Raw genomic sequence first — 13,021 nt, 5'->3', positions numbered from 1 at the left:
GTAGGCTCCATATAAAATCTTGTTAGAGTTCTAGAAGAATTTAAAATAACAATGAACCTTGATTTGGGTTAATGTCATCATAGGAGTTGACTCAAAGCTTACATTGCATTCAAGAGGATACTAGGGCGAGGTTGCTAGATTAGATCTGCTAGAAAAAAGAATCGCTCATGTAATTGAAGACTTAATACTGATGGATTTTGAATCAATTAATGTGGTTTCAACTTGGTGAAATCCTAAAAGTAGCAATATTGGTGTTTTGGAAAAATTGGATCATTTTCTTATTTCTAAGAAGACCTTTGAGGAGATTTGTAGATAAAAATCATTTGGTATAGGTTTTGACAGGAACCATAACCATTTACCTAACCTATTTTAATTTGAGGTGGGGAATCAAAATGCCTCATTTCCATTTAATTCTAATCATTGTTGTCAGTTGCTGGAAATAATTAGACATATGATTCCAAGAAATTGGGTAAAGTATACAATTTTCACTCGTGAATCTACAATGCTTCGATTCTCTAACAACTTGATTAGATGGATTTTAGAGATCTGTGGGTTGAATCTTTTGAATTCATGATCGGAGAAACCACAGTTTAGGTTTTTGAATCAACGTTTCGAATCCCAAATGGGATCCATCATCAGGATATGAGAATGATGATGAGCAGAAGAGCAACACAGCATTGATAAATAGTGGTGAGGATAAAACAATAAGAAAGACAAACTGTCGGCTGTCATAATTTTTATAATTTTTAATCAATTTATTAATATGTTTAATTAATTTTATTAATTTTTGAATTTAATTTTAATTTTTATATAATTAATTATTATTATTATTATTATTTTATTTTATTTTTAATAATGAATTTTGATTTATGTTAATTAATTAGTTTTATTAATTTTATAAATATACTCTAAATATGTTTTTTAAAAACTTATTTTGTTATAATATATAATATTATTAGTTTTAATATGAAATTCATTCCTAAACAATTTTATTTAAATTATTAAATTTATTTATATTATTAATATATTATTAATCTTATATTAATTATCATAGTTATTATTATTATAATAATTATATTAGTATTATTATAATTTATTAAATTATTATTCCTAAATATATATATATATATATATAATTATATTATTACTAATAAATTATTATTAATATTAATTAATTATTTATTTAATTACTTTAATTAATTAATTAATTATAATAATTATATTATTATTATTATATTAATTAATATTAATTAAATTAAATTAAATTAATTTAATTTAATTATATTATTATTAATTATAATATTATTAATACTAATTATATTAATTAAATTAAATTACTTCAATTATATTATTAATACTAATTTGTTTTTAGAATAAAATATTAAACCTAAAATGAAACTAAATTAACTTTATACCTAGGGAATATTGATTCTACAATGAAACCTAGGGAATGTTAGATTATTAATATTACTTATATTAATGATAATATTAACATATTATATTATTTTATTTTATTATTTTATTATTATTATTATTATTATTAATTATATAAATTATTTATTAATATATTATTAATATTAATTATTTGTATTATTATTAATATTTTAATTATTAATAATAATATTAATTATATCAGTTATTATTATAATTAATCAATTAATTATTTATTTAATTATATTGATTATATTAATTATATTATTATTTTTATTTATATTATTATTCCTCAATATAATTTTATATTATTATTATAATGAATTAAATGATATTAATTATATTAATTATGTTAATTATATTATTATTAATAAAATAATAATAATAATATTAATTCTATTCATTTTGAAAATCTATACCTAGACCTTAATGAAAAGAAAGACTTGAAGGCACAAGAAAGGAGAGGGATAACTTACCTGCTCAGGTCTTACCAGAGGATGCGCTTGCGTTTTTTATTTCCTTGATCAAGGGTAGCCAGCTCCCGCTAATCTCCACGCCATTATCTCTGTTCATATTATGAGGATGCTTGATAATTTCCAGCGCTTCTCTGATTTTTCGTCTCTGTTGCTGCTCTTCCCTAGCGATAATTGATGCGCCTTCCAGACAGATATGGTGTTTAGTTTTTAAGGAGTGCTCTGCTAGGGCTGAAGTACGAGATCTTTCGTTCTTAATATCCGCGCCATGTTCCTTAAGTCTTGTCTGGAGGGAGCGACCTGTTTCACCAATGTAGCATTTTCCACACGAACACTCTATTTTATAAACTCCTTTAAGCTGTTGCTTATCGATATCATCTTTTACGGACTTCAAGCTTTGTCTGATCGTACCTGGGGCTGAGAAATGAGTGATAATGTTTTTCTTTTTTAGGATTTTGGCGATTTTGTCCGTAATCCCCTGGATATACGGTAGAAAAACAATACCACAATTAGGCTGGTCTTGAGCCTTAGGTTCATGAGACATCAACTTCTTTTCAGCTTTCTCTATGGCCTTTTTAATTTCCTGTTCCTTGTAGCCTATACTTTTAAAAGTTAAGATTAGATGCTTCTTCTCTTCTTCCAGATGCTCTGAGTCGGAAATTCGAAGGGCTCTGATGGCAAGCGTGTTTAGAACACCAACCTTCTGCGCAGGGTGATGGTGGGAATCAGCATGGAGGTAACTCTCTGTGTGGGTTGGTTTCCTGAAAACCTTATGGCCCAAAGAGCCATCATCTTTTCTGATGATAAGAACGTCTAAAAACGGAATGCTTTTGTTTTCTTCAAGTTCCATTGTAAACTTAATATCTGGAGAGATCGAATTTAAGTGAGAGAAAAACTTTTCGAGTTCTGCCTTACCATGGGTCCATTTTATATTGGTGTCATCCACAAATCGCTTCCACCAGGCTGGTTTCAAATGGTATGAATTCAAGGCCTTCTTTTCAAAGTATTCCATGTATAGGTTGGCCACTATTGGTGAAAGGGGGGACCCCATTGCCACACCGGACGTCTGTTCATAAAATACTCCTTGGAAGGTGAACACAGTCGATCTTAGGCAGATCTCAGCCAGCTTTGCAGTCTGTGGATCAGCAACTTCTTTTATAACCTGAATGGCTTCATCAAGAGGGATCTTAGTGAATAGGGAAACCACGTCGAAGCTAACAAGGATATCATCATGCTCTAATTTCTCATTCTTAATAAGATTCACAAAGTCCTGGGAATCCTTGATGAAAGAATCAGTGTTTCCGACAAGGGGCTTAAGAATTTTTGCAACATATTTCGCAAGCTCATAGGTTGGGGAACCAATAGTATTAACTATTGGTCTAAGGGGGACCCCTTCCTTATGGATTTTGGGTAATCCATAAATCCTGGGAACAGTTTCACAGGAGGGGATCAACTTCCTTTTTAATTTTTCGTCAAGGTTTGAACTAGAGATAATTTTCTTTACATCCTTCACGATTTTGGGAATGGGATTGCTGCTAAGCTTCTTGTAACTGCCACAATTAAGGTGATCATTCATCTTACAAACATAATCTTCTTTGTCGAGTATGACAGTAGCTCCTCCTTTGTCTGCTTTAAGAACCACGACCTTGTCATTGTTTCGCAAGGAATTGAAGGATCTTTGTTCTTCTTTACTCAGGTTGCTCTTGGGAATTTTGGTTTTCCTCATGATGAGAGCGCATTCTTGCCTTAACGCTTCTTTATCCTCCATAGTAAGGTTACAGATCCCCTCCTCTATGTTGCAAATCATTTTCTCAAAGGGAAGGTTTTTGGGTGTCACTGCAAACCCCAGACCTTTGCTAAGAATATTGATGACTGCCGGATCCAATTCCAGAGAGGATAGGTTTACCACTTTTCTCTTAGATCTATCATTCTGCATTTTACTGCCCATTTTTTTATTAATGGGTCTCTGCTCTGTGGGTTGGCAGAATTATCTGATCTTTGAAGAACCATGGGAGTGGCTAATGCTGACAACCCTTTGTCATCTGTGATGTGACAGTCTTTTGCAAGGGAATTTGACGCAATAGCTTCATTAATATCTTGAAGTAATTTAATTTAATTTGAAGTAATTTAATTTAATTAATATAATTAGTATTAATTATATTATAATTAATAATAATATAATTTAATTAATTTAATTTAATTTAATTTAATTTAATTTAATTTAATTAATATTAATTAATATAATAATAATAATATAATTATTATAATTAATTAATTAATTAAAGTAATTAAATAAATAATTAATTAATATTAATAATAATTTATTAGTAATAATATAATTATATATATATATATATATATATATATATATATATATTTAGGAATAATAATTTAATAAATTATAATAATACTAATATAATTATTATAATAATAATAATTATGATAATTAATATAAGATTAATAATATATTAATAATATAAATAAATTTAATAATTTAAATAAAATTGTTTAGGAATGAATTTCATATTAAAACTAATAATATTATATATTATAACAAAATAAGTTTTTAAAAAACATATTTAGAGTATATTTATAAAATTAATAAAACTAATTAATTAACATAAATCAAAATTCATTATTAAAAATAAAATAAAATAATAATAATAATAATAATTAATTATATAAAAATTAAAATTAAATTCAAAAATTAATAAAATTAATTAAACATATTAATAAATTGATTAAAAATTATAAAAATTATGACAGCCGACAGTTTGTCTTTCTTATTGTTTTATCCTCACCACTATTTATCAATGCTGTGTTGCTCTTCTGCTCATCATCATTCTCATATCCTGATGATGGATCCCATTTGGGATTCGAAACGTTGATTCAAAAACCTAAACTGTGGTTTCTCCGATCATGAATTCAAAAAAAAAAACTTGATTAGAGTTAAGAAGGTGGCTGTAGTTTGGAAAAATGAAGAAGAAAAAGAATACAAAAAAGACTTGAAGTTTGTGGATGCAATGATATATGAGCTTTTTGTACAAAATAATAGTGGTATTTTCAATGACGATGGGGATGAATGGTTAAAATACCTTTAAGGTAAAAATAATTTCCTTAAAAAACTTGAAGAAACTAAGTGGAAATTTAAAATCCATCTAATTTGGTTTTTTGAGGAGATAATAATATGATTTTTTTTCAAAAATATGTTTCCTATAGAAGGAAATTTAACCATATTTTGGAGTTGATAAGTGTATATGGTTCACTGATTTCAACCTTTAAGGATATTGCCCATGTAAATAAACAACACTTCCAGTCCTTATTTAAGGAGAGTGATTTAACACATATAGGGAAGATTATGAAAGTAGATATATTGTCTCGTATATTCTTTAATGATGAGATTAATGAATTTACAGAGTTATAGGTAGCAATAGAATAATTACAAGATGTTCTCGAGACTTTTCAACTTGCCAAATTCCAGACCTTGATGATTGGATTATGGAATTCTTCTTAGGATTCTATGACTACTTAGAGGATAAGTTTCTTAACGTGATTTAGTAAGGAAGAAGAAATGGAAAGATATTAGGGGATTTTATATAAATTATTTGAAACAGGAATGACATTTCACCTTCGATGATTTCATAACAATATCCCTTTGCAATCTTATCTACAATATTTTCTCGAAGACCATTGGAAACAAAATGAAACAAACATTATCTAATTCCATTTGAGGAACAATTTGGATTTATTCTTAATAAGAAAATCCATAATGTTGTTGGGAAACATAGGAGGGGTTTCATTCAATAAAAATTATAAAGCAACCCATAATAGTTATGAAAATTGATCGTTCAAACGGAAATCACAAAATGAAAAGGCTCTTTCTCATATTAGTTTTCCTTCAAATAGGTTTATTACTTCAATCTATTAATTAAATTATGGGGTGTGTGGAAGCTGCAAAATTGTCTGGTCAGTTAAGTGTTTGGTAAGGTCGATTGATGTAGGCTGTTAGGGTTTACAATATGAAACCCCAGCTGTGACAATCAATCCCAACCTGTCGAGTATTTTTTTTAACACAAGGTTTTGTTTTTTAAAATTCTCAATTAGTTTTTCCTTTTTTTGGAATAATTCGAATATGGAGTTATAATTATATTTTTTAAAAGGTAATTTTTAAAAGTATATTTTTGGTAGCTTCTTAAAAGAGATGAAGAGTCTTTATTGGGAAGTTTTATTTTTATGGTGCCGTATAAAAATATGGTGAAAAGATGTTTGGACATTTGATGTTTTCATAAGGGATTATTTGGTATTCTAAGATTGGTATTTATTTGAGATTTGGCCCAATGACAAAGATAAAGTAGTGTATTGGAAATTTATATTTATCTTTGTTTAACTTGCTATAAGAAAAGGTAAGGAGAAGGAAATCATGGGTCACCAAAAGAGAATTAAGCAATTCCGGAGGAAGTTGAGGCGGAAAAATGAATCAAAAGAAGCCGCAAAAGAATATGGAATGTTTCCATCCATGGAACCAATTCCTAATGAAGACATGAATCAACCTAAAGAATATGAAGAAACTAATGCAATATTGAAGCGATTAATGCCGATTTTGCCATCTTTCTCAGGTAATATTTTTAAGAGTTTGACAATTGAAATGGAGAGATTTCTTGGTTCAATAGATTTATGGGAATTTGTTCAAGAAAACTCTATAAATTCCCAAGATAAGAGTAGGGGTGTAGTAAAAAATTCTATAAATTCCCAAGATAAGAGTAGAGGTGTAGTAACATTATTTCTTCTTATATCAGCACTGGATCAAAAATATTTTTTTCTTGTATTTAAAATAATTTGGTGATGTAAAACTGCAAAAATATTTTTGGATATTCTAGAGATGAGGTACAATGTGAGGGGAAGAAATATGCCTGAAGAGTCACCATAAGAATCCACAAAGAAGGTTACAGGAAAAGGGAGTGAAGGAATTGAAGAACTTGAAGTGAAATATGATAATGAACAATTTTCAAGAGAAAGTTGGTCCCAAATGTTGCAGGAAAAGAAACTCATAGATAAATTGCTCAATGGAGTGGTAACCCAAGTCGAAGAACAATTTGAAGAGAAAGATGAAACTGATTATGCAGAAAATAATGAGGATTTGGCATAGGATAGAGATGAAGAAATGGAGGAAACTCTCAATATAAAGGAAAATGAAAAAAAATCAAATTATGATGATTTAGTGATCATGAATGTCTCTATGTGTGCATATATTAACAACAATTAGGAAAATACAACAAAATTTGAAGAAGAATTAAAGTTCCTAGAAACATGGATTGAAACAACATGTTTTGATGAAGTCTCCATAAAAGTTGCAACAATGAATGTTGAAGGCAACATGGATGATGTAGAAAATGAAAAAGTTAATGAATTTTTCATGTTTTGGACTGTCCTGTTGAATTGAGGCTTCTGTGATCCATAGCAATTATAAGAAGAAATTTCGGCGTAAGTCACATTCAGAAAATCATTGTCGACGCATTTCGAACCAACCAGTGTGGTTCATCGTTAGGACAAGTTGAAAAATCAGATCTATCTTTGCCAGTTAAATACTTTGAGCAGAGCCTCCAACGGCTAACTAGGACAACGTCTACATTTGACAAGGGACCAGAGTCAAACAAACCAGTTATAAATTAAAAATAAATAAGGGACATTACCTATATATAAATTATAAGTATAAAGTAAATTTAATTAAATTGGTAGTGTAATAAATGGTTAAAGTATTAACTATTTAATAGATAAATAGAAAATATAAATATTAGTGTATAACTATTAAAATTATAAAAATTTTATTTTTATTTTTATTTATTTTTATTAAATAGGAGGTTAAGTTTAAAGTTAGTTGAAAAAAATAAAAATAAAAATAAAAATAAAAGAATAAATATATTAGAATAAAATAATATTGAGTTAAAAAAAAAAAAAAAAATTAAAAATTAAAAAATTAAAAAATAAAAAATAAAATAAAATAATAAAATAAAATACATAAATAAATAAATATATTAGAATAAAATAATATTAAGTTTCAATAGATTCCCTGAATTTACAATGATGGAACTGAGCAACTTTGGAAATAACCTTGGCCTCCTCTACAGAAACTTGATGCTTGGTCTTTTCCGCATGCTCTGTTAACACTGAAGACGTGGTTCTCCCATGTCTTAGGTCAGCTGCATGTTCGCTGATCCTCTGATGGATGGAGCGTCTTGTTTCCCCAATATACGGGGTCCCACAAGAACAATGGATCAGGTAGACACCCTTCATGTCCTTAGGGTCAACGGGATCTTTCACCGATCGGAGGGATTTATGAATGGTGATGAGGGACCTAAAGGTTGAGGGAATATCATACCTCTTAAGGATTCGAGCAATCTTGTCCGTGGTTCCCTGGACATAGGGAAGATGGACACCTAGTAGGTGCTCTTTAGTTTCTTTTTTAAACATTATTATGGATTGATGTGGGAGTTATCCAATGAACAAGAAACTATTGAAGATGAAAATGAAATTGTTGAAAAAAGATGTGAAATGGATTGACGTCATCCTAGTTAAATAAGAAGCAATATCCAAATTTCATGATCAGGAAGAAGACTGCATAAATTGAAATCGTCAGGGTTTGGTGCACCAAGTCCAAGAAGAAATTTCATCAATATGTTGAGGAAAAGAAATTCAAAATGAAATATTTGAGTCATTTTTGTAAGCCTAGTTGAGACTTAGACCAACATGAATTTTTATTTATGTGTTGTAACAAATCCATTTCTCCATTAAGAGGGGATGTTAGAATAATGTAGAAATGGAACTGTTTAGTAATGTGATAGGTTTGTTGAGTTGTCTTCTTAAATCTATGTGAGCTAGTAGGTGTTGTTCTAGAAGTAACTGTTTGAGTCAAGTGTGTATCTTCCATGTTCCATCGAGTCTAGTGATCCCATAGTTATATAATGGGACAAATTGTGATGTATTTGCAGTGAACAAGCGTGTGTAGGCTTTAATAAAAAGTGTCCTACCATGTTAAATTCTGTGTTTTCTGATTCTTATTTTAGATTTGGTGCCATTTATCCCATCTCACTAATAAAGTTTGCTAACCCTAAACTAACATACTAAAAAAGTTGGCTGCAATTGGACATTATCCTCCCATCACTATCACCACAAATCTCATATCCTTTATGGAGACACAATCCCATAGGTTTTTTGTCTCCACATGTTTCCACAACAGGTTCACACAGTCGGCCATGGCCAGGGACTTTGCATCCATATGCCTCAACACCTCCACCATAATATCTCCATTGTGGTCAGGATTACTTTTACGACATAGTGATTTGTGATTTATGAATGGATAAGTGTGAGAGTATCAATGGGATGGAAAGAGTAAGTCAAGCATAACATAAAGAAATTCTTGCGATTCTATATATAGGTGTAGTGCTCTACCTCAGAACTATCACTCTGCAGTGGTTTGAATGATAATGCAATGCGAGTATATACTAGCACATGGTCCAGAGTTATGTATTTTTTTTTTAAATATTTTTTAGCTTTGTTTTTCACCTGCATGTAATATTAAAGACAAAAAAGATAGAGACAATGATTGCAATCCCATTACCAAGAAGTCATTATGTTAAAGGCTATTTTGCTTTTTGTTGTTTATATGAAGGAAATGTCTAAGATTCGTAGTTTACACTATTTCGAGAATGGAAAGTAATGATAGAAATTATATTTGGTGTTTTGGAGTTGTTATGCAATTATGTTTTATTTAAATTTAGTGAATAAAGAGATTATCTTTGAAACCATCTTCAATATTATGATGACGGCATTGTTATGTAAACAATTTCTATTTAAACTTAGCAGAAGTAAAACCTTCGTGTACAAGAGAGGCATTGTCATGCAAACAACCTAATTGTGGTAACTTTTAAGCATGACTTTCCCTCAAGTTTTCAAATAAGTTTAAGATTTATGGAACAAGCCAATACCAAAATTGTCTACTACCCTACTCCATGTGCTTGAGGCACACAATATTGTTTCTCAGACTTAAAACCACTGTTTTCACTTTGATTTCTAACAATAGGTTGGAAAAATTAACATCCTTTGCCCTTCATCGGGGATACTTGATAGATTTGGTCAAAATGCTCACATATTTAGATAATAAACTCTCTTTGATTTCTAACAATAGGTTGGAAAAATTAACATCCTTTGCTCTTCATCCGGGATACTTGATAGATTTGGTCAAAATGCTCACATATTTAGATAATAAACTCTCTTCACCGTTAAGGAAGAATCATTTCCCAACTCCTGAGAATTGCTCTAATTGGTTATAATGTTCATTCATATCTTTGCAATCCGTCTTTCTATTTTTTGCTTACTTGCATTGTTCTTCTCCCTAGCTTCCATATGCTCCTATTTATTTTTACTAGTTGCTCAATACTTCTATAGTTTTTTGAGACACAGTGTGAAGCTAAAATTTTGTGAAGTTCTCGTTTTAAACGGTGTTAAAACATATAATTTAGATTATAATTTATTTTATTTTCCCTAGCTTCCATATGCTCTGATTTTGCTAGTTAATCGATGATTCTTTAGTTTTTTGAGAAACTGTTTGAAGCTAAAATATTGTAAAGTTCTCGTTTTAAACATGTTGAATATATGATCTCTGTTATAATTTTTGTTGTCAATCTAATTGGTTTCGGGTTTAAAACTCAGAATTAATATAAAACATTTTTTCACTACTATACTGACAATTATATAATTCCAACTTCATATTTGGTAAACTCTCTTTGACAATTATACTGACAATTATATAATTCAACTTCATATTTGGTAAACACTCTTTGACATTTTGAAATTTTACTCTCATTTTTATCTATATTATAGACTATGGCGACGCATAAGGTTATGCTTGGGATTTCCTTATACATTAAAACTTATTTTCTTCTTATTCTTTTGAAACCCGCTTTATATAAACAGAATTTGGAAAAATAGCATTTTCACACCTATTGCCTCATAGTACATTAGTTTGAAAAATATATATCATAATCCTTGTAACACTGGGCCATGTACTTGCTTCCAACTTTCCAAATTCGTTTGAAAAATATGTATCAAACTCAGAATAGTGGGGCCTGCACTTTCTTTTTGGCATAATTGATTTGTAAAATTCATCATATGCGCAAAATGCCTGCGAATTTCAATTTTGTATTTATGATCCATGAGTGGGGTTGGGTATTAATGTCTTTGATCACTGCACGGCTGCGAGGACGAACTGACAACGATGTGAAGAACAAGTGGAATACTGGCCTGAGAAAGAAACTCCGCAAGATGGGTATTGACCGCGCAAATATTTAGCTGATTATGCAGGCAACGTGGCACATTCGGGAAGTGCGGGCGAGATAGCAAAAGCCAGGATCGGCTGCTTCCAGGGTCGGGTATTAATGTCTTTGATCTCTGCGAGGACGAACTGACAACGATGTGAATAACAACTGGAATACTGGTCTGAGAAAGACACTCTGCAAGATGGGCATTGATCCCGTGAATATTTAGGTGAATATGCAGGCAACATGGCACATTCGGGAAGTGTGGACCAGATAGCAAAAGCCAGCATCAGCTGCATCATCAGAGACTTGCCTCATAGTACATTAGTTTGAAAAATATATATCATAATCCTGATTCCCGGTAACATTGGGCCGTGTACTTGCTTCCAAATTTCCAAATTAGTTTGAAAAATATGTATCATACTCAGAATAGTGGGGCCTGCACTTTCTTTTTTCCATAATTGATTTGTAAAATTCATCATATCGCAGAATGCTGCACGGCTGCCAGGACGAACTGACAACGGTGTGAAGAACGGCCGTTCCTATTTCCACCTCCATAGCAAAGTTAATGCTATGGAGGTACACCCTCTGACAGCGGCAGACATCCTCCTCGACGTCATGGGGCCCTTCCATGTTCGACCATGCATCATAGCATGCATCCGTCTCCGGCGATTACAGGGCACGCAGCTCCGGCGACTCTGCCGTCTGCCGTGCTCCTGCCCATCGACGACCCTGCCCGCCTCCCCTTTGCCCTCCACTCTGGCGTGCAAGCACTTAATATGATGACTGATTACGATGCGATTCAGACAAATCTGCCGACCCGTTTACACGTATAACCTGACTGATGCTTATCTCAAACATTTGAACAGGGTTTCCATATTTAAACACAGTTGTAGTAAGCTATGTTCCCAATTTGATTAAAAAACAATTCTTTAAATTATACAAATAAAAAATGCGAAATTTGTGTACGTTTGTACAGCTCCGTATCATGTTGTATGCTAATTTTTGGAATGTCACAAAAGTCAAAAAAATTGAAATATGTGAATTTTTGGAATTTTACACCATTTAAAAAATTGAAATACGATATTTGAATGGAGGTTCATCACATAAAAATAATTTCATATTTCACTTTTTTTCCTTGTGTTTTTTAATAGATTATCAATTATTTTTTTCAAAAAATTAGTTTTTTATTTAATATTATTTGGTTTATGATTTAGGAAACAGTTGTTAGTTAAAAATGTTATAGTCTAACTGCTATATGTTTAGAGATTTTGTGGACAGTTTTTTTATTAAATTGGTTATAAATTTAATAGAAATTTGTGAAATTTTCAAAGTGTTAAATTTATAAATATAAATAAAATTACATTTTAAATAATAAAAAATCAAAATTTTATTAAAAATTGTTTTGTTTAAACATTTCAATCCATAATAATTAGACAACTTAAAAATAATCTTGCATCACATCAATTTTTAATATTTGTGATTTTCTTTTTGTAGTCATGAAATTTCTAGCAGGGGAACTCTAATTAATATTTTATTACTAATTATTTTATATTTTGTAAATTAATAATTAATATGATTATTTTTTTATTTTTTGTAAGACTATATCTTTATTATGTCTAATTTTTTATTACTATACTAATTATTTTATATTTTGTAAATTAATAAATAATATGATTATTTCTTTTTGTAAGTTTGGTAAGACTATATCTTTATCATGTCCAACTTCTCACTGGAGTAGCACAATATTTAAACCCAAGACTTTCGGTTGGTGAGACTTGCAGTGACCTCTGAGGCTTCTCTCCC

At 30.1% G+C, this 13,021-nt stretch overlaps 1 protein-coding gene across 1 annotated transcript; it reads right to left on the bottom strand.

Moving 5' to 3' along the window:
- Positions 1-2,000: 2,000 nt before the first annotated feature.
- LOC149231021 (uncharacterized) lies at positions 2,001-3,852 on the bottom strand. Its single transcript, XM_089381516.1, has 4 exons — positions 3,409-3,852; positions 2,674-3,174; positions 2,205-2,382; positions 2,001-2,068 (listed from the first exon to the last, which is right to left on the bottom strand). Exons 1-4 carry the CDS (start codon positions 3,850-3,852, stop codon positions 2,001-2,003), a joined length of 1,191 nt encoding a protein of 396 aa, XP_089237642.1.
- Between the last annotated feature and the right edge of the window lie 9,169 nt (positions 3,853-13,021).

The sequence above is a fragment of the Pinus tabuliformis genome, chromosome J (assembly GCF_031772625.1).
Source record: "Pinus tabuliformis cultivar Carrire ecotype Pingquan chromosome J, CPIR1, whole genome shotgun sequence".
NCBI lineage: Eukaryota > Viridiplantae > Streptophyta > Pinopsida > Pinales > Pinaceae > Pinus > Pinus tabuliformis.
The sequence above is the reverse complement of the archived record's forward strand: the minus strand, read 5'-3'. Positions and strand labels throughout refer to the sequence as shown.

Excerpts from the sequence above, each read along its gene's own strand:
- LOC149231021 (XM_089381516.1), bottom strand. The coding sequence starts at position 3,852 with ATGGGCAGTAAAATGCAGAATGATAGATCTAAGAGAAAAGTGGTAAAC. Across the intron at positions 2,383-2,673 it reads ATGGCTCTTTGGGCCATAAG|GGGATTACGGACAAAATCGC; the intron begins GTTTTCAGGAAA and ends CCGTATATCCAG. Across the intron at positions 2,069-2,204 it reads ATGCTACATTGGTGAAACAG|GGAAGAGCAGCAACAGAGAC; the intron begins GTCGCTCCCTCC and ends AATTATCGCTAG.